Raw genomic sequence first — 21184 nt, 5'->3', positions numbered from 1 at the left:
GTCATGCTCTTGGGGTCCCCTTTAGCCCTAAAGAACTTTTGCTAGGTCCAATGCGAAGACTATGAGGGATAATATGGCTTTGGTTATATGGACGGAGCTTGTTGATCAGCATCTGAAAGATAATGAGGATGGTGGTATGTTTTGTGGGCATGTATGATTAGATACACAAATCTAACTTGTATAGATTTTTAACTTGTATAGATTTTTTAACTTGTATAGATACACAAATCAATTTGTATATTTGAACTATTTGTATACACAAATCTATTTGTATATTTGAACTATTTGTTTACACAAATCTATTTGTATGTTTGTGGGCATGTATGATTATTTGATTTTCTAACTTGATAGATTTTCTAATTACAAATAAGTCGTTTGGAAGGTTTCCAGCTGGACGACTTACAAATAAGTCGTCTGGAAGGTTTTCCAGCTGGACGACTTACAAATAAGTCGTCTGGAAGGTTTCCAGCTGGACGACTTACAAATAAGTCGTCTGGAAGGTTTGGACGACTTACAAATAAGGTAGTCTAAAAAAATAAAATACACTGGACGACTTCGTAAAAGGTCGTCTAAAAAAAATACACTTAAAAGGGATAGTAGAAGGTAGTCTAAACACTGGACGACTTAAATACACTGGACGACTTCGTAAAAGGTCGTCTAAAAAAAATACACTTGAAGGGATAGTACAAGGTAGTCTAAACACTGGATGACTTAAATACACTGGACGACTTCGTAAAAGGTCGTCTAAAAAAAAAATACACTTGAAGGGATAGTAGAAGGTAGTCTAAACACTGGACGACTTAAATACACTGGACGACTTCGTAAAAGGTCGTCTAAAAAAAATACACTTGAAGGGATAGTAGAAGGTAGTCTAAACACTGGACGACTTAAATACACTGGACGACTTCGTAAAAGGTCGTCTAAAAAAAATATACTTGAAGGGATAGTAGAAGGTAGTCTAATACACTGGACGACTTCGTAGAAGGTAGACGAAACACGGGACGACTTAGAAATTAGTCGTCTGGACGGGTAATCAAGACTGGACGACTTAAATTTAGATCGTCTGGACAACTAGTCAACTGGTTGTGTACATTGTGGTTTCGTATGGCCAGTTTCCTTGCAGTTTGAGCATCTCCGTGCCCTGTGTTTCTTCCTGGGTTTGTGTCCTCTCATCCTAGATAGCTCCAACCAAGATTGCCATCTTGATTTCTTCTGTCTCCCCGGACCACGCTTTACGTTTGGAGGAAAGCATTCTCGTTCCTCAATATGTTGTGACACGATAGGATATATATTCTCTGAGTATCCTGCATACAGATGATTCTTTGAGTAAAGTGGACATACAAGTGTGTGATATGCACACCAGCATGTGTTCCAGCTGCTATAGCATGAGAGCAAGGTATTTTCTCCACTCCATAGACACCACAATCACACTTTACATGTTCCAAATCAACCACACAGTCCATTTTGCCACCTTTGACAAAGAAACGCCATCCATCAATTGGTTCGACCGTCATCGTATCCGCTATCTCTGATCGAACAGCAAGCAAGTATTCAACACCCCGGCTATGTACAGTTGGGAGACTCAAAGCATCTTGTCTCCTTTTCCAATACCATTTTCCTAACTTCTGCCTTATGAACTCCAGCAGGAACGGAATCGGAAATCCTCTTGCTCGCTTCAGTGCGGAATTAATAGATTCAGCGATGTTGCTTGTTTTTATGTTGAACCTGTTCCCCTTACAATAAACCCTTGACCATAGCTTGGCGTCGGCCTTCTCCAAATACGTTGCAAGTTCCGGGTTTGCACTCCGTATCTCAGCCATGTACCGGTTAAAATCGTAAACCGTGTGCGCATAAGCAGCCCCTTTCACCAAGTACATGAGATGTTTCCCTTTAAACTTTTTGACAATGTTATCTTGAAGGTGATAATAACATATTCCTCGGGTTGCCCAAGGAAACACCTTCTCACACGCACTTTTAATGGCCGCATGCCGGTCAGAGACTATCACCAGAGGCTTGTCATGAGATATACAACTAGCCAATTTTGTGAAAAACCATTCCCAAGAAGGTTCATCTTCAGCATCCACGATCCCAAAAGCCAATGGGAATATCTGAAAATTGCCATCTTGTGCGGCTGCAACTAACATAACACCTCCATACTTTCCACTTAGGTGAGTTCCATCCACCACAATGACCCTTCTCTGATACTTAAACCTTTGATAGAAGCTCCAAAAGAGAGAAATAGATACTTAAATCTTTTCTTACAATCAAGTTCTATAGCCGTGATAGAATCAGGATTTGCAATGGAGATTTGCTCGAGATATGAAGGCAGACGCGAATACCCTTCTTCTGCTGATCCTCTCACCAATTTCTGTGCATATAACAGTGCTCTGTATGAAGTGGTGTAATCAAGCGTCATGCCAAACATGTTCTTCATTGCATCAGTGATATGCTGTGGAGTTATCCCATCAATGATCCCAACACGATCAATGAAAAGACTACCAACATACTTTGGAGTACAGTGTCTCCGCTGAGCGATTCGGTCTCCAATTGAGCATAAATGTTTTTCCACATACTTTGTTACCCAAAACGTGTTTGGCCCATGTTTCACACTCGCTCTGATCTTCCATCCACAACCGCTAACCCGACATATTGCCACAAGGAGAGTTTTTGTTGATTTGTATATTCTGAAAGAAAACCTACCCCTCACTGCTGTCAACCGCAGCTCTGAAAGAAGTGCATCCTTGCTAACAAAACTCTGGTTGACATAGATGCTGGTACAATCCGATTTTCCTCCTTCAATAGCATTTGTCTTAGCATATGTCTTTTCAATTTCTTCAAAACAAATATTATCATCATCTTCCTCGTCCTCATCTAGAACCTTTCCATAAAGACTGTAATCCCCACCATTCTGATCCGTTTCACCAACAATAGTGTTATCAGCATCCTCCTCCCCATTTTCCTCCTCCCCATTTTCCTCCTCCCCATCTTGATTTTCATCTTCAACAGACTCATTATCACCAACATCTTCAAAACATTCATCAGCCTCATCATTATCACCAACATCTTCTTCCCATTCACCAGCTTCATCATTATCACCAACATCTTCTTCCCATTCACCAGCTTCTTCTCTTTTCTCTGAAACCGTTTCCACCTTGCTGCGGCTTGATACACAAAGACATACTCTATGCGTTTTGAGTATCTCGAGCAAGTTTCGAACTTGTCTATCACTTGTAACATGAATGGGAGGACTGTATGGAGTCATCATCATTTCTGCTGGTAATGAGTAGCTAATCTCCACAGTCACTGATCTCATGTCCAGGTTATAATCTTCTTGAGCCATTGCAACAAGTTCAGCATGTGTTGAATCTTCATTCAATAAAAACAATCTTGCTCCTTTGAGATCATCAACCACAAAATCCCAACGGAAATCTCTCAACAACCATTCTCCATACACTGCATGTAACTTAAAAATCATCTGCAAATATTCAAAATAAAACACATTAGTAAACATAGAGAAAATGAAGAAGTTCAATAAACATTATCGCAGACGACTTAGATTTAAGTCGTCCAGAAGACTTAAAGGTAAGTCGTCTAAAGAGGTCACTTTTGCAATTGAAAATTAAAAGGGACGACTTAATTCTAAGTCGTCCGGCTTTGTTTGTTAAAAAGAAAATTTCAGACGACTTATATATAAGTCGTCTACGAAAAACGGGCTAGTTTCGCATTTGACCGAATCGTGTCAGATCTTTGACTATGTCTGGACGACTTATAATTCAGTCGTCTCTGGAAAGTAAAAATTTCAATATTTTATTCAAACTAGACGACTTACACGTTAGTCGTCCTAGGTTAGTTTTGTAATTGAAAAATAAAACTTGAAATTTAACTTTCTCCAGACGACTTAACTAAAAGTCGTCCAGCTAGACGACTTAATTTAAGGTCGTCCGGGATAAGCAAGGTTTGGACGACTTAATTGTGAAAAATTCTGGACGACTTTGCTTTCCCCGGACGACTTTAAATTAAGTCTTCTGACGGGACGACTTTATATTATGTCGTCTGGTAAAAGTTAAATTATGAAGTTTTATTTTTCAACTACAAAACTAACCTAAGACGACTTACACGTAAGTCGTCTAGTTTAATAAAATATTGAAATTTTAACTTTCCGAGAGACGACTGAATTATAAGTCGTCCAGAAATAGTCAAAGATCTGACACGATTCGGTCAAATGCAAAACTAGCCTGTTTCTCGTAGACGACTTATATATAAGTCGTATGGACTGTTTTTTTTCAACAAACAAAGCTGGACGACTTAGTTTAAGTCGTCCGTTTGACCAGAAGACTCATCAGTAAGTCTTCTACATACAGATGACTTACTTGTAAGTCTTCTACGCGAACAGATTTTGAAAAAAATTCAAATTCGTACCTTAAACTAGGTGAGATGACTTCGTTTGCACACAGGGTCTTCTCCAACCACCCAGAACCTCAAACGAAAGCAACCCTAAGTCAAAATGAAAGAAATATGGCTCTGTCAACCATCGACCATATTTTGAATCAAAAGCTTCAGTTTTTTGGATGAATATGGAGAGAAAGTGAAAGAAATGTTGTTTTTAGTTCATAACAATTGAAACAGAGAGAGTGTAAAGAGATTTACGTGCATTAAAGGGCATTAAAAGCTCCAAACAGTTCGTACAAGGTTGTTCCCACTATTCATGGCAGTGGCAATATTGTAAATACTTGAAGAAAATGAGGTTGAGACAGTAAAGAAGCCATTTTCGAAAAAAAAAAAAAAAAGGTTAATGGCATTTTCGTAGATAAAATGCAGATGTGGGGTTAAAAACTCAAAAAAAATAGGGAAATTTGGCAAAAAGGAACAAAATAACTATGTTCTTGTCCCCTTGGAATTAAAACTGAAAACATTGTCCTTATAGAATAAACATTAATGAAAACCCAGTTTAATCCTTCATAATTAACTTTAAAATGTAATTAAAAATTTATTACAAAGAAAAGTAATAAAATTAATTACTGTTTTAATATTTTATCTAAGAAGTAAAAAAGGAACTTGTGAATTAAAGAAAAACAGAACCCTATCGTCTCCTACTTTTAGCTTTTTTCTCAATCGAAGAGATATTTAGGTAGAGCCGTCGACACCTTCTTTCTCCGGCCCGTCTTAGTTCGTCAGAGAGCTTTAAATCATCATCACATCTCTCCATCGACCTCCTCCTTTCGTCTTTCCTCTTTAAACACCACTGATTACAATCATTTTGTAATCTCTGCCCGCTACGATTGGAGTTGTTCAAGCTCTGGAGAAGTTTCTTGTTGCTGATAAACGACCATTAGCTTCACGTTGTTCTTTGTTTCTTCTTACTTCATTTTGGTTACCAAATTTTGGAGGTTAGGGTTTCGAAATCCCCTTTTTGATTTTTTTTGTTTGTAATTTGTTTATGGCATGTACTAGGAAGAGATTGAATTGTTAATATCAAATAGATTCATGTTTATGATTTTGATTAGAGTTTGCGGTTGAGTTTGTTCCCAGTTTTATGTACTATTTAAAATGTATAATAGTTTGATTGGGAGATTGAGTTATATTTTTTTTGGAATTTGATTCATGTTTATGTATTTTCTAATTTGTGAGCTCGATATTGACCATGTTTAAACAAGAAAGGAAGAGAAAGACATGAGAAAGATGTGGAAGAACAAGAAGAGAAGAAGTCGAAGAAGAAACACAACGACAGATAATGTACAGCAAGAAGAAAACCAAGTCACAGGATGATGAATAGACAACAAGCCAAGTTTTTGTAGTGTTAAAAGTTTTTCCCCCACATGGCAAGCTCTGTTTTATTTTTTAAAACTTTATAAACTTAATTCCTGCCAAATTTATTGGATTAGTTGTGAATTGTTCATATCACATAGTATGGATTGTTGTTGAAATGGTTTGTGATCATCATGTCGCTAGAGATTCTGACAAACTCTAAATTGCTATATAGCCTAGTCATTTGTAGCTTGAATTATTTAAATATAAAATGATGGAAATCACCGAATGATATAGATTCGTTTATCATTTAATGAATCTCTTTTGGACGATTATCACAAGAAACTTCAATCCACTTCTTTTGGATAATTTCCACAAACCCGAAGAAGCGTAGATGTGCATCATCTTTTGTTAGATTGACAAAAGCTTGGAACAACTAAGAAAAGAAGATGACCTACAATGCACAATCCAAAATCGTGCAGGTAATAAAGAAGACTCACAATTTGACAATATTATTTTAAAAAGGAAATAAAAAATATTTAAAAGATTTGGAGAATATTTTCTAACCGTTTTTTCCTAGATTTTCGGATTTTGTTTAAAATTTTAGTAGAATTTCTATTCTACCAAAATAGAAAAGAGATTAAGTCGAAGATAGAGAATACTGAAATTATAGATAAAAGAAAACACCGTATAATGTATGTTCTACAAAAACAGATATTAGAATATTTGGTATCTTTTGTCATCTACAAAAAATACAGAATATAGAAGGAGCTGTAGATTCCACATTCTTCACCACTAGATGTATATCTTTTAGATAGATTCGATATTCTTCCTCACTAGATGGATATGTTTTCGGTGAATTGCACATTCTACAGATGGTAGATCATTGTATTTTACGTAGACTGTATATTCTAAGTCGCCGTAGATAGTAGATTTGATATTCTAACACTTTTAGCCCATTTTTTAAGTTACCATTGCACATATTTTTTAAATCTAAAAATATTTTTTACGTATACACATGCTTGACTACTTCATGTTTTATATTTTTCCAATTTTTTTTTCCATTGCAAATAATTGATATGAGTTTTTATTTATAAGAAGGGTAGTGAAAGTCAAAAAGTGACAAAAATTGATTTTGTACTAAGGGGACAATAGTATAGTTTACTTGTTCTTTTTTCCCAAAATTCCCAAAAAAATATGAGTCAAAAGAAAATGTTAGTTTTCTGTTTGAATTCAAGTTTTGAGTCATTTTTGCAATAAGCCCATCTTTTAAAGTTAATGGAGCAACTGAGCAACGTCAAATTGGATTACACATCCTCGTGTAATGCCAAAACAAAAAACAAACTCATATTTTTCCACAATTTCTATCTTATTAGGTTCCGCAGCTTTACTGATCAGCAATCCACAAACCATTCCAACTTCGGTTCGGATAAGTGAAATCCCTTTGATTGATCGGTTGACTCATGTACGTAGTCTTGTCGTTCCTAACGTCTAGACTCTAAAAAAAAACTTATTTTGATCTGTGTTTTAGCATATAGGATAATTAGTTGTTGGTTGGAATTTTTTCATTAAATGAAAATTATATAATTAACATAATTCATGCGTTTTAAATGTTCTAGCTAATTTATATTAGAATTATATAATTTATTTTAGTCATTTTAGATGAGCTTAGTTATAATTTAATATGTTTATTTTCGTAGTCACATGAATATGTTAGGGTCCTTTCATGTTGAATATGTTACTAACTAATATAATAAAATTATCTCTAAATAACATAATCTTTAAGATAAACTCCAGTGACATATTCCGTAATATAACATGTAACTAGATTAGGATCCGCCCTAAAGGGCGGAAATTGATTTGTCAAATTTCAATTAATAATATATGGTATATATAATATGTGTATATAATATTATATATATTTTGTGTAACATTTATATATATATATACATATTAGACATATATATAATATTTCATTAAATATATATAAATTTTAATAGTGTTATAATTTGTGTTGTACTTGTTATTAGTTTGTATTTAATCTTCTTTTATTTTTAGTATAATAATTTGTCTTATCACATCTTTTATCTTTTAACTTATACACATAGTTATGCTTTTTTTCAAAAAAAAACTTATACACATAGTCTCGTAAAATGTAATATATAAAAAAACATATTTAAAAAATCTACTGACCATATGCCACCATTATTTGGTTGTTTGAACAAAAAAAATCATGTTCTTGTATAACTGTGTATGTTGTGATATGATGTAGGTGAAGAGTAAATATATAGAAGTAAAGTTAGTGATACGAACATGAACCTATGTTGGTCTATGCCACAATTATTTGGTTTTTGGAAGATCAATGAGCATAAGCATACACGGTATTTGTATGCTTACGTTGTAAATAAGTCAGATATTTTTTCTCTTATGTCTGGAATGATATAGAACTCGTTGATTTAAGAGTGGTTCAGTTTTATATGATCTAATTAGGGCTGGGCAAAAAATCCGAACCCAAAAAACCGAACCGAACCCGATCCAAAAAAGTAGCACCAAACCCGAACCAAAATTGATTAAATATCCGAACGGATTCAAAATTTCGGTATTTAAAGAACCGAAACCGAACCCGATCCGAACTGAAATATTTTGGTTACCCGAAATAAATTTATATACTTGAATATATACATTATTTTATATATAATGTATATTAAAAATATATAAGATACCTTTTAATTTTCCAAAATACTCGGAAAATATATGCAAATAGTCAAAAGTAAATGTTTAAAATAGCTAAAATATACTGAAAACACCAAAATAGTTAAATATCTATTGATTCTTTATCCAAATATTCAAAGAAAACTAATTTATGTGTTAAATTAAGGTATTTTGGCATATATGTTATGAAAATCTATATGTAATATATTATCTTTCTTATAGATTTTGAAAATTTAAAGTATATAATAAATTTTGAAAATTTAAAAACATTTTAAATGGGTTATCCGAACCTGAACCGAACCCGTAAAGATCCGAACCGAACCCGAACCGAAATTTAAAAATATCTGAATGGGGCTGAAATCTTTGACCCGAAAACTCGAAACCCGAATGGACTGAACCGAAACCCGAATGGATACCCGAACGCCCAGTCCTAGATCTAATTATATTAAGAGATTAACCAAAAATATTATAAAAGTGTTACTGGTTAGGTTTAACTAATCTATGTTGGTTAAGATTTGGTTTAATTTAAGTTGGTAGGTTGCATTGTATAGGAAACATCATATATTCTAGCAACAATTGTGAAAGAGTCTAAATTTTAAATGAGAACTTCAAATAGTAGATAATCCCTAAATTAATAGATTAGATTATGAAGTTGCCTTCATATTATTACTTTTTAATACTATAGATTAAAAATATAATATATTTATAATGTTTTTATATCTTATCATTTTATGTTCTATTTTACAATACTTCTTAAAAGTTCAAAAATAAAAATAGATAAACATTTGATTTAGAAAAAAAAATCAAAAAGTTTAAAAGCGTCCCCAAATGGTATATGAATTCTTCTTAACCTGTTAAAAAGCATTCATGAACCAAAAAATATACAGACTTTTGGAATTTTATATAAGTTGGTTTGGAATTAAAAAAAAACAGTTTTACATGCACTATTCTATTAGTTATTCTTTTCTAGGTAATTGCATTACTTTTTAAAAAAGAGTAGCCATTTCGTATACTTGTTTGGTTTGGATAGAACTTTTTTTTGTGAATTATTGGGTTAGGATATTCTATTTTATCAAACATAACCGAATTTTTTTGGTGCGGTTTAGTACACGAGAAATAAATTTCGGTTTAGCTATGCTTTTTGTTTATTAATAATGATCGCCTTTTAGATGAATCAATCATGTGTCAATTGTACCATTCAACACAGGATGTGGTGATTCTAGTTGAGAAACAGTATGCCAATATCAAAATAACTCACCTGATACATCCAGATCTTCGTTTATCCAAAAACAAACCGTTGCTAAAATCAGAAAGACATGGAAGGGAGGGGCACATGAATAGACAATACCTTCTAGGTCTCTTTTGAGAAATTATTTAACCAGTGTAATAATCACAAACCGCGCCTTTTTACAAAAGTTTTTCAACAAGTCTTTTAGTTTGGAGATCTCTTCCTTAGCCTTAGATTCACTCCTTTCGGGGTTTTGTAGTTTTATTGTATATATTTGGTAGCGCGCATATACCATGAACATGAAACACAGAGCGTAAGCAATAACAGCGACCAAAATCAGACGAGAGAATACTTTGCTTTCCATGATGATGATATGATTACCAAAGACAAGTAGTCCTATAAGCCAGTGAAATCATTAACACTACGTACGTGTATATGTTATGGTTGTGTAACCTCTGCTTACTATCATGTGTTAGCCAAAGTCCTCTCAACTGCTGCAAGCCTGCAACGCAAGTTATATCTACACGACAATGTAATTTCCACAATGACTATATATATACTTCTTTATTCAATAAAGCATTTCAACTGTCTCGTGGTTTCCAAGTATGAACTAGATATTGTTTTGGTACAGTACAAGAAGATTGGATGATACAAATATGCCAAAAAGATGATCTAAGAAACCACATATGTATAGTTGCAACCAACATTTACTTTTGAGCTACTCTTGCATTATGTCCAACCTTAGATATGTTTTTAATGTGTCGTTTATACTAAAATAAAAGATATTATTTTTAAGTTAATCAAGTTTTGGCTCATACGACGAACTTTGTCCTTGATCGTGAAAATAGGTAGTGGCTTTCATCATATACGAATAGCTATTCTTGCATATGAAATTCTTACATTTCATAGCTTAAAACGTAAGCAATGGAGATTGGATATGTTGAACTCAACAAACAAAAGTAAAAAGAAAAGAACAATGGAGATTAAATAATTAAAGGAAGCTTATGTTTTCGTAATACCTTAAAATTTTCATAATTAACTTGTAAATCTAATTTTTTTTGATAGATAGTTAAACTTGAATATCAAATATTAAGAAATGACATCATATTGAGATGATTAAGAAACAAATATGAAGGTAAATAAACTCAATAAGAAAAACTGATAACTTTAACTACTAAGTCCAATATAATATAAACTGGGGATACTGAACCTTAATATATATGTTTACCTGGTTGGGATGGCTGCTTCTTTAGGCGTATATACATATTAACATGATCCCGAGAATTCTGCTGCATATGAGTAGTTCATGTGGTTAATATGAAAATAATGACCATGATCTTTACAAATAAAAAAATAGTAATAGTATGCAGGCCATGTTAAATTAGTAAAGTCTAGTTGTTCATTAGATAATGGAATATCAAAGTCAGGATGGCCGAGTGGTCTAAGGCGCCAGACTCAAGTTCTGGTCCTCGTAAGAGGGCGTGGGTTCAAACCCCACTTCTGACAATACTTTTTTCATTAAAAAGAAAAAGATGCAATATGGCACTAGCAGTCAGTGTAGCACCTGATACATCTTCCAAGTCTTTCCTTCCGTCTGAGACGGGCATGAACCTGTAGCTGTTTTATGGACTCTCTTTGAATAATTGATGGGCTTGCTTGCTGGCATCTCTGATTATGGCAGAGAGCGGAGTAAGTGATATATATGTCACGGATCGTTAAACAGTATATAATTGGATGAATCAAACGAATACTGCTTCAGTCTATAACCAAGATCCAGATGTCAGAACTATCAACCGCTGGTTTAGTTTCTCACATGTCATCATCACTATGAAGTATGAATGGTCAGCTGATCACATAAGCATGATTTGAAATTTTACAATTTCCAGGTCGAATCTTAACTTGCATCTTATCTTTGAATCAGATCTCCTAATTCCAGATATGTAAAGTTTCGATGTCATTTAAAGAAGTCAAATACAAAGTATTGGTTTTAGAGGTGTAAATACTAAGTACAGACTATTTATTTTGTATGCCACGACAACAGCATAAAAATAGTTATAATTTTTTTTAGTAAAAACAGAACATTGAAGAATATATGAATGACGTATTATTGTTCACAATAAGTAGTAAAAAAAGTTACAAGATAATTATAGTTTTCAGATAATTTACGAAATATTTTTTTCAAGATAATACAAAATTAGTTTTACTGATAATTTATGAAATACATGCGATAATACCATGTATTTGCGTATCACAATTATAAAAAAAAACATATTCCTCGTATGTTTTAATTTTTAAAATGGACCGGACATGAGGAAAAAATCTATACAACTCTCAGACAAAGAAAGACGAGAGAGAGTAGTACTGAAGTAAAGAAGAGATCGAAGTCGACGTGCAAAATAAACGGAGAAAAAGAGAGGGCCCCACACATGTCACAAAAAAATCCACGTAGGCATAATAAAAAAATAGCAATAAGAGATATCGACCCATCACTTCCAAACCATTACATAATCACAAGTCTCAAGTGGTCTCTCTCTCTCACCTCCAATAAACAAATTGGAGAGGGAAGAAGAAGACACCGAACATAAACTCTCATCTTCTGACATCAAAACCCAGAATCCAAGAACCACTCTTCACGCTCCCACACGGGTCTTTGTGTTCGGCGTTGTAAACAATGCTGCTTCCTCTCTTCTTCTCCCTCCTCCTCCTCAATCTCCATCTCTCTTCCTCCTCTTCAATCTCCTTCCCTGATTTTCAGATCATCGACGTTCTACAACCGCTCACCGTCACCGGAACCGGAACCGGAACCCTCCCCGATTTCAACTCCACCGATGGGTCTAAATACACTCTCCGTCTCCTCCACCGCGATAGATTCCCTTCTGTTTCTTACCGTAACCACCACCACCGTCTCCACGCCCGTATGCGCCGAGACACGGACCGAGTCGCCGCCATTCTCCGCCGCATCTCCGGGAAAACCGTTTCTTCCGGTTCCAAGTACGAAGTCGACGACTTCGGCTCCGATGTGGTCTCCGGTATGGACCAAGGGAGCGGCGAGTACTTCGTGAGGATCGGCGTCGGAAGTCCGCCGCGAGATCAGTACATGGTGATCGACTCCGGTAGCGACATGGTTTGGGTCCAGTGCCAGCCTTGCAAGCTCTGCTACAAACAGTCCGACCCGGTTTTCGACCCGGCTAAATCCGCGTCCTACACCGGAGTCTCCTGCGGGTCCTCCGTCTGCGACCGGATCGAAAACTCCGGCTGCCACTCCGGCGGGTGTCGCTACGAGGTCATGTACGGAGACGGGTCCTACACTAAAGGGACGTTAGCCCTCGAAACGCTGACGTTTGGCAGGACGGTGATTCGAAACGTCGCGATGGGATGCGGTCACCGGAACAGAGGGATGTTCGTCGGGGCAGCCGGTTTACTAGGTATCGGAGGCGGTTCGATGTCTTTCGTGGGACAGTTAACCGGTCAAACCGGAGGTGCGTTCGGTTATTGTCTAGTGAGCCGCGGAACCGATTCGACCGGTTCGTTGGTTTTCGGGCGTGAAGCATTGCCAGTTGGTGCCTCGTGGGTCCCGCTTGTTCGTAACCCGCGTGCGCCGAGCTTCTACTATGTTGGTCTCAAGGGCCTAGGAGTCGGCGGCGTCAGAATCCCTCTACCGGACGATGTTTTCGACTTAACCGAAACCGGCAACGGCGGGGTGGTTATGGACACCGGAACCGCCGTGACTAGACTCCCCACGGCGGCTTACGCCGCTTTCCGGGACGGGTTCAAGTCGCAGACAGCGAACTTGCCGCGAGCTTCCGGCGTATCGATATTCGACACGTGCTACGACCTGTCCGGGTTTGTTTCGGTCCGAGTTCCGACCGTGTCGTTCTATTTCACGGAAGGTCCGGTTTTGACTCTACCGGCGAGGAATTTCTTGATGCCGGTGGATGATTCGGGGACGTACTGTTTCGCGTTCGCGGCGTCTCCGACGGGTTTGTCGATAATAGGGAACATACAACAAGAAGGGATCCAAGTATCTTTCGACGGAGCCAATGGCTTTGTTGGGTTTGGTCCCAATGTTTGCTAGCGTTTAACAAAAAAAATAAAAGATATTTACGTTTTTTGTTTGCGAGTAAGTAAAAAACTTTTGTCTCAATATGTATCTGTCTTTTATTTATTAGCTTTGGTTTTGAGTATTTAATAAGTGGTAATTAGTATAGAGAGTACTGAAATGTATATGATTTGACCAAAATTGTCTTTTGGATTTTTGATTGAGGAATCTTTAATGATATGAGTCTTACTGTTTGATTTGTGATAATAGAGTGAGATTACCAAGTCTAAAAGTAATTAAACAGCAAAAAGGATTAAAAATAGCAGAACACTTTGGTGGTGAAGCGTGAGGACATCGGGGAATGAACCTTTTGTATTGACCAAAGTTAACGTTACAGTAAATACGGTTTACTAAGCAGTTAGCAGCACATGTTCAGTCAGAGATTAACACTTCTGAAGTTTGACATTTACACACAAAAAGCTAGATTGTGATGAATTTTCATAAGCCCCTTTGTGTTGTAAATTCTACATAACCTGATAGTAAGTATTACCAAAAATGTTTGCAATGAATTTTGATTTGGCAGCGAGGCTAAAAGAAGCAGGCCTGATGGGCAAAAATTATATGGTGCCAGTACATGAGTACCTGAACCAGAGAGACCAACAAAAGCTGGACATTTTTATTCAAAAGGAGTGAAAGGTGCATCATTTAAAGCAACTTAATAATCTCTAGTCACAATCGTGATGCACCTCTTTAATTCATTACTTCCCCGTGGTATTTTTCAAAGTTCGTTAGAAAGAAAAATAAATAAAAATAACTTTCAATTTTCACTTTTTGTGTCCTTTTAAGTGGGTTTCATGATAATCACAACACAGGACCCAATCTGGTTGATGAAAAGGCCCAGAAGTGTACCTTTCGAATTGTCAGAATAATTTTTCATCTTTCTTCTATTATCTGACTTATTTTCTAGATGCCGTTGGATACCTTGAAAATTTAACAACAGAGTCAAATCTGTTCACACTGTAACATGAAAAAAGGAAAAAAAAAATCAAGATATGAAATATGAGCAGAGAGCACTAACCGACGAGAAGCACGTGCATTCATACCATCATAATTATCAACCTCTTGTGAAAACTAAACCCCAAAAAAGCCTCCGGTGAAAAATGGAAAAGAGAAATGACTTAAAGGGCCAAAAAAAAAAGAGAAAAGTCATACATAGAAGAGGTCCCATTGTCTTCTATGTTGTCCCCTTCATAGGGCATTTAATCAATAAAAAGTTCCACCACTGTGTATCACAGTAATGATTCATCATCTTGAATCTTAAAGCTGCTTCTTACACAGAACCAAACTTTAACTTTCTTAGCAGTCTCCCCACTCATACTTATGTTATATATATGTAACATTGGTTCCTCCCCTAATCTCCCACCTAAAATGCAGAGAATTTTGTCCTAAACTATCTTTAGCTTCTGCATTTATTTGTTCTCCCACCTAAGGTGTATTTATGTGCAAAACCATAGACAAGCCTAGACATCAAAACGGGAACATAGCAGCAAGTCAAAGGCGTACCTAGGATGGTCGAGTCAATCACTAAGACCTGATTAGGGGAAACCATCCTCATCTGCTTCAAACAAAGCACTATAAAGGAACAAGATATGTACATACAGAGGTTCTCTCACCCCATCTACATAGCTGAAGAGGTAAGCACAATGCATAGATGCACACAACCAGTGGCGGATGTAGAGGGGTGGGAAGGGGGGAGCTTCCCCACATGAATTTTCAAAAATTGTGTGGATAAGTGTTAAAAAAAATTTTAATGCCCCCTCTGATTTTATGTCCGAACTTTGTATTGCCCCGGGTGAATCTCTCCGCTGGCTCCGCCACTGCACACAACAAGTGTTACCAAAACAGAAGCAGAACCTGCAAGCTTTAAAGAATGCTTGGAATGACAAGCCCAGAATACATAAGAGAAACTGTCATTATAAGGAAAAAAAAGATCAGCTGCCCAATGGTATCAAATATACAGCAGTAGATCCTTAAGGTTTACCGTCAAACTCTTACGCATACCATGAAACGATTTAGTTATTTACATATGGCATACTTCTAACCGATGCAACTCCGAACACACAAAAAAAACTAGACTGGCTCCAAAGCCTCACAAAACCAAACACGAAATCCTAGGAGAGGCACAGAGTATTGAAGCTAAATTACAAAAGCAGGTAGAGGTTTCTTCCTGATCAAAAAAGCTCTGTGCATAATCTCCCATAATAAATACTATGCAACCTAATTCAAGTAGCGATTGAAAAGCTACGGGTAGAGCATTGCAATCAATGGTCTACACCATAAAAAGATATTTGAGATCATCAACTGTCAGTCTAGTGGCAGAGCTTCCACCATGATCTTCACCATACGCAGATGCAACAATCTTCCTTTTCTCTTCCTGATGATTTTTTAAAAAAAGTTGAAAATGATTGTGCTGAATTAATCTGCATAGGAAACTACAAGGACACTGAAATATTGCGTAGAATACCTGAAGTGACAAGATTCTATCCTCAACGGTGCCTTTTATAGTAATGCGAGTTACACTAACTGGCCGAGTTTGTCCAATACGATGTGCACGATCAATAGCTTGATCTTCCGTTGTCGGATTCCACCAAAGATCCAAAAGAATAACATGACATGCAGCTACCATATTCAACCCAAGGTTTCCAGCTTTTAGCGACATCAGCATCACCTCTACCTGTTATTAGACTTTTCACTGTTAGACACCTTCCATGATTCAAGAGAAACATATCTAAGATATTCATATCACTCACATCTGGATCATTGCAGAATTCTTTTACAGCTCTGTCTCTTGCTGCTAGGCTCATTGTACCATCTAATCTTCTGAATTCAATCCCATTTTCAAAAAAACTCTGCTCAACCAAGTCAAGCATACCCGTCCACTGAGAGAATACTATCGTCTTTATTGGCCCCTGGCTAGGTGAAGATGACTGAAGACTCGTTGGCTCTATAATGGTAACATCGTCGTCATCGTCATGTGGCTGTGAGGAAGAAGAAGGCATTTGACCATGTTCGGAAAGGGACTTCAGGATATCTAGGACAGCTTTGATTTTTGATGAACTAAACTCGCTTTTTCGGAAAACTGATTTGTCCTGTGAAGAACTACAGCCTATATCATTGGTGATGCATTTTCGCAGGGAAGATTCAGAGAAAACAACATCACGCCCAATGTCTTCTCTGCATCTCCGTACAGGGCACACGTTCTCATCCCCAGTGATATGTTCTGAAACACACTGATAGCAAAATACATGGCCGCACAGCGAAACAACAGGGTTTTCTGGTGGATCCTGCAGATAAACAGGTAACAAGAGTAAATATTTTCAGAACTGGCATTCGAATAAGAGAGACTAGTGAGCCTGAGGACAGGCTTTTTCTTAGCTCTCAAACACTCTGTATTTACATCACATATGTTGCAGATGGCGGATGATGACTCTAAACGATTGAGCAGGTTGATTCGAGCCTCCCTAGGGAGTCTTTCGACTGCTTCTTCTGATTCTTTGCCAAGAGGATCTGAGTTATATCCGTGAACAAGTTGTGGGTGGTCACAAGCTTGGCGTAAACGCAAAAGCATCAGAAGAATATTTCCGTAGTTTTGGCCCAAAGTTCCTGCAGCAGCATAAGCCTGCAAAAGAATATATTAATCATCTTATCAGGCACCAAAGTGCACATCAAATTCAAACCAAGTATGAACTTATAAATTGTGGAGAAAGAAAAAAGAAAACCTTGAATTGTGATCGTGAATCTGCTTCAAGCTTCTTGTAGAAAGACCGCTCCTCCACTGAAAAGTCCACCTTGCTCAAACTAATTTTCTTTGGAGGTAGATTAATAATGGGTTTCCCATCAAGCAATGTTCCTAGATATCAGAACAGGAGATATTTAGCACAAATCATCAACTGCATTCCAGCAAGAGTTAAGATAACATAAAATAATGTTAAACAGATTGTGAAGCCCAGACCACCAGAAATCACTCAAGAGATGATCGGATTACCTTTGGTACGGCGCAGCATAATAGCCTTTAGAACAACTTGAAGCTTCTTGTAACCATGAAGAGAACTTTTGGAAATCGGAACCTTGATTGTATGGTAAAATGACTTGTACACGGCATATGGATTATATCTAAGGAACCTGAAATAGCTGTATAGATCATCAATCGTATTTTGAATTGGCGTTCCAGACAAACACCACCTCCTCTTGGCTCGAAGAGTGCAACATGCTCTTGCTACTTGTGTTGTATGATTCTTGATTGTCTGAGCTTCATCTAGTACTACTCTGAGCCACCCAACTTTTGATAAAGTACCACAATCAGAGTCAAAAGAAGAACCGTCCACGCTTTTTCTACCTCTTTTCTTACTCTTCTTACTGGCCTTCATTGCAACCTTGCGTTTCTTCTTGTTGAGACCATGTTTTTCGTTATTGTCTTCATCGTTCTCATCCTCGTCCAACAAAGACTGTTTGGGAACTTCATTTGTAACAATGGCGTAAGTTGTGACAACCACATCATAATTTGCTAATTCAATAGGATCTTTGGTTCTATTGCCACCATGGTAGACTAAAACAGAAAGTTTGGATTCATCAGAAACCTTCTCATCAAGCTCTCTTGCCCATTGCCTCACAAGACTCGCTGGACAAACGACTAATGTACCAGCAGCTGGTCTCTTTCTTTTGAATTCCCTTACTGAAGTGCTCGCTTCTTCATCTTTGACTTTCTCCGTATCTGAACTGTCATTCTCATCACTATCACCAACACTCAGAACTGTGGTCTCGCTGTTGGTTAAAACCTTGAGCTCTGTTTTTGTATGGCTTTCATTCTCATGCTTTGCATTTTCTGACTCATCATCAGCATCCAGGTCCAATATTTCAGCTTCTGCCTTGATAGACAGAACCGTGGTTTCACTGTTGCTTGAAATGAGCTCTGGTTTTGCATGACTTTTACTTTCATACTTTGCATTTTCTAAGTCATCATCAGCATCCAGGTCCAATATTTCAGCTTCTTCCTTACTTGAGATTTCAGACTTTAATTGTGACTCAAACTTTTGCTTCAGGATAAGAGCAATCATCGAAACTGTTTTACCAAGTCCCTGCAAAAAGTGACGCTACGTAGTTTGAGGGGGAATATCCACGTAACAGATATTAACTGGGGAAGAGATTTAATTATACGTGACCTGATCATCTGCTAATATCCCTCCCGAACAGTGCAAACTACTTGTTTCCTTCTGAAACATCCATGCCAATGCAATTTTCTGACAAGCAACAGTATTTAGTACACAAACCAGTTTCAAGGGCCAATAAATGGTAACATTAAAACATTACAATACCTGATGCCTCATAAGAGGAACTGAAAGAATACCAGGAGGTAGATCAATTTCGGTCCTGGGTTGATTCAAATCCTACAGGATTAACATACTTTATTAACAAAAATTGCACTGAATATACTACCGAATACCAAGTTGATTATGGAACAACACCAAGCTCTCAACATATTTACAACGCACCTGTGTAAAGTCGAAAATGAATGCTACTTATAAAGTCAATGATCTAAAATATCATATATTTGTGAAAATAAATAAAGCAGTTCGTTGCATAACTAGGATACAAAGTATAAATTGAGTAGATTCAGCATGGTGACTCCAGCATCTATGAGATGCCAGATAAACATACAATGTGACCATAAATCTGACAAATATTAAAACCAAAAAGAGATGAGCCAAAATTTGGAGCTGTGCATTGCACCATATTCACTATTGCAATCATACCAAGAGAAAGGAGTCAGAAAACTGTAAAACTGGTACAATGCAATCCAAAAAAGAAGAGCCAAGTGTTGAAGACCATAACATAAGAGAAGATGGAGTTACCTGTAGGGCAGCCTGATAGATCAGCCTCTCATCGTTCTCAGAATTCCTATCTTCACCAACGCCAACCCTGTGGATTGGATCGCTTGGACCACCATAATGTAAAGGAGAGGAGGCAGATGTACCATGGGTGGTCATAGATGGAGGAAGAATCCTAACCCCATTCATACCACGGTGAATTCCTATCTCAGAATGAGCTCCACGGTGACGATCACCAAACGCAGTCTTGTTGCTTACAGCTAGACTACTACTATAATCCGCACCAAAGCGACTAACATTGCCTTGAATTACACTGTTACTAATAGAACTTCTTGGAGGAACAGGAGTGCTATTAAAAGATGGTGGAAGAGTTCTTTTCAGAGGAAGCTTCTTCTCATAATCTACACCAGAAGGAACACTGGAAGTCCTCGAGTTAACATTCCCTGTAGTACTAGTTCTAGAGCTGTCTCTTGGCCGAGATGCATAACTTGGAGCACCATAGCGAGAAACAGGATTTGTAGGTCTAGCTTTAGCTTGAGTATTACCAGCCTTTTGAGGAAAACTACTGCTGCCTGATAAAAACAACACACAAAGCAATGTGGTTTGATTACTCCCATAAAGCTAACATAAGTGAGAGAGATGGAGAGAGTAATAATACCATCTAGCCAAGGGGGATTCTTCCTGGTTCTAACTTCTTCCTTAATGGGCTTTGATACCTCCTCCTCCTCTTCATCACTACTACTACCTGAACTTATCTCAATAGCAGATTCCATCATGAGATCTCCTTCGTCTTCTTCACTCGAGCCTCTAAGAAACCGAAACAGCCTGCCAATGCAAAAACATTCTCCAAATTGAAACCCCATCACATAAAATACGAAAGCGAAATCAGTGCATTGTTAAACGAACTGACGCTCAACAACGAAGCTAATCGAATCAAGCGAAAGCCCCTTGAAACAGATCCAAATGCTAAAGGAAACAAAACGAAACCAAGAAGCAATGGCGGGATAATGGAAAACTAAACAGGGAATTTCGACTTTTGTAAAACCCTAACGGTCAGGTCAAAAGTTTTTTTAAAAAAAAAGTAAAAGAGACTAAAGAGGAAGAAGAAGAGAAAGAGTACCAAGGAAGCAGCGAGTTGGAGAAGAAGGAAGCCACTGTGCATAGAGTTTTTTTACCCTTTCTGTCACGACGGCTTTGTTGCGATTTGGACGGCGAATAGAGGAAATGTGACAGGGATGTGTCCCTTTCAATTAAAAAAACTTTACTAATTACCATTCCAACAAAAGAGTATGGAAACAAAGGTTAAAAACAACCCTTGCCCGGATCAAAATCCTAGAAAGGACCATACTGAGTCCAAAAAATCTATTCATTGTTTTATGATTTCTTTTTAAATTAAATTTAATAAAAAATTGGATAAAATGTCTTTGAGGTTTAATATTTTTAACTTATTTACCAACGCAACCATCTAAAGTCGAACTCAAATCCAATATACCCAAAACTCAGTCCAAATCCAACTAATCTTTAAAATATTAAGTTTATTCTATTAATTTTACAGTTATACTAGTTTTACAGTTG

At 37.0% G+C, this 21184-nt stretch overlaps 2 protein-coding genes, 1 long non-coding RNA gene and 1 other non-coding gene across 4 annotated transcripts; 3 read left to right on the top strand and 1 right to left on the bottom strand.

Moving 5' to 3' along the window:
* Positions 1-5096: 5096 nt before the first annotated feature.
* Positions 5097-6029, top strand: LOC130512527 (uncharacterized). The gene is made up of 2 exons (XR_008946085.1): positions 5097-5387; positions 5655-6029. It is a non-coding gene; the product is annotated as an uncharacterized LOC130512527 (long non-coding RNA).
* A 5078-nt stretch (positions 6030-11107) lies between these two features.
* Positions 11108-11191, top strand: TRNAL-CAA (transfer RNA leucine (anticodon CAA)). The gene has a single exon. It is a non-coding gene; the product is annotated as a tRNA-Leu (tRNA).
* Positions 11192-12182: 991 nt separating this feature from the next.
* Positions 12183-13971, top strand: LOC108805356 (protein ASPARTIC PROTEASE IN GUARD CELL 2). Its single transcript, XM_018577377.2, has one exon. It carries the CDS (start codon positions 12357-12359, stop codon positions 13758-13760), a length of 1404 nt encoding a protein of 467 aa, XP_018432879.1. The 5' UTR covers positions 12183-12356; the 3' UTR covers positions 13761-13971.
* A 1778-nt stretch (positions 13972-15749) lies between these two features.
* On the bottom strand, positions 15750-20899 carry LOC108863492 (helicase-like transcription factor CHR27). The gene is made up of 11 exons (XM_018637933.2): positions 20730-20899; positions 20268-20434; positions 19634-20181; positions 19097-19168; positions 18944-19021; positions 17770-18859; positions 17504-17634; positions 17182-17403; positions 16535-17068; positions 16249-16458; positions 15750-16158 (listed from the first exon to the last, which is right to left on the bottom strand). The coding sequence occupies exons 1-11, from the start codon at positions 20882-20884 to the stop codon at positions 16054-16056; spliced, it is 3312 nt and encodes a 1103-aa protein (XP_018493435.2). The 5' UTR covers positions 20885-20899; the 3' UTR covers positions 15750-16053.
* Between the last annotated feature and the right edge of the window lie 285 nt (positions 20900-21184).

Source organism: Raphanus sativus, chromosome 5 (genome assembly GCF_000801105.2).
Source record: "Raphanus sativus cultivar WK10039 chromosome 5, ASM80110v3, whole genome shotgun sequence".
In the NCBI taxonomy this organism is placed as follows: Eukaryota; Viridiplantae; Streptophyta; class Magnoliopsida; order Brassicales; family Brassicaceae; genus Raphanus; species Raphanus sativus.
This window is presented reverse-complemented; position numbering and strand designations above follow the sequence as displayed.

Bases quoted from the DNA above. Each gene is read 5' to 3' on its own strand.
- LOC108805356 (XM_018577377.2), top strand. From the start codon at position 12,357: ATGCTGCTTCCTCTCTTCTTCTCCCTCCTCCTCCTCAATCTCCATCTC.
- LOC108863492 (XM_018637933.2), bottom strand. From the start codon at position 20,884: ATGGTAATTAGTAAAGTTTTTTTAATTGAAAGGGACACATCCCTGTCA. The intron at 18,860-18,943 runs GTCACGTATAAT...CACTTTTTGCAG, and splicing joins GGATATTAGCAGATGATCAG to GGACTTGGTAAAACAGTTTC. The intron at 17,635-17,769 runs GTAATCCGATCA...TCTGATATCTAG, and splicing joins TATGCTGCGCCGTACCAAAG to GAACATTGCTTGATGGGAAA.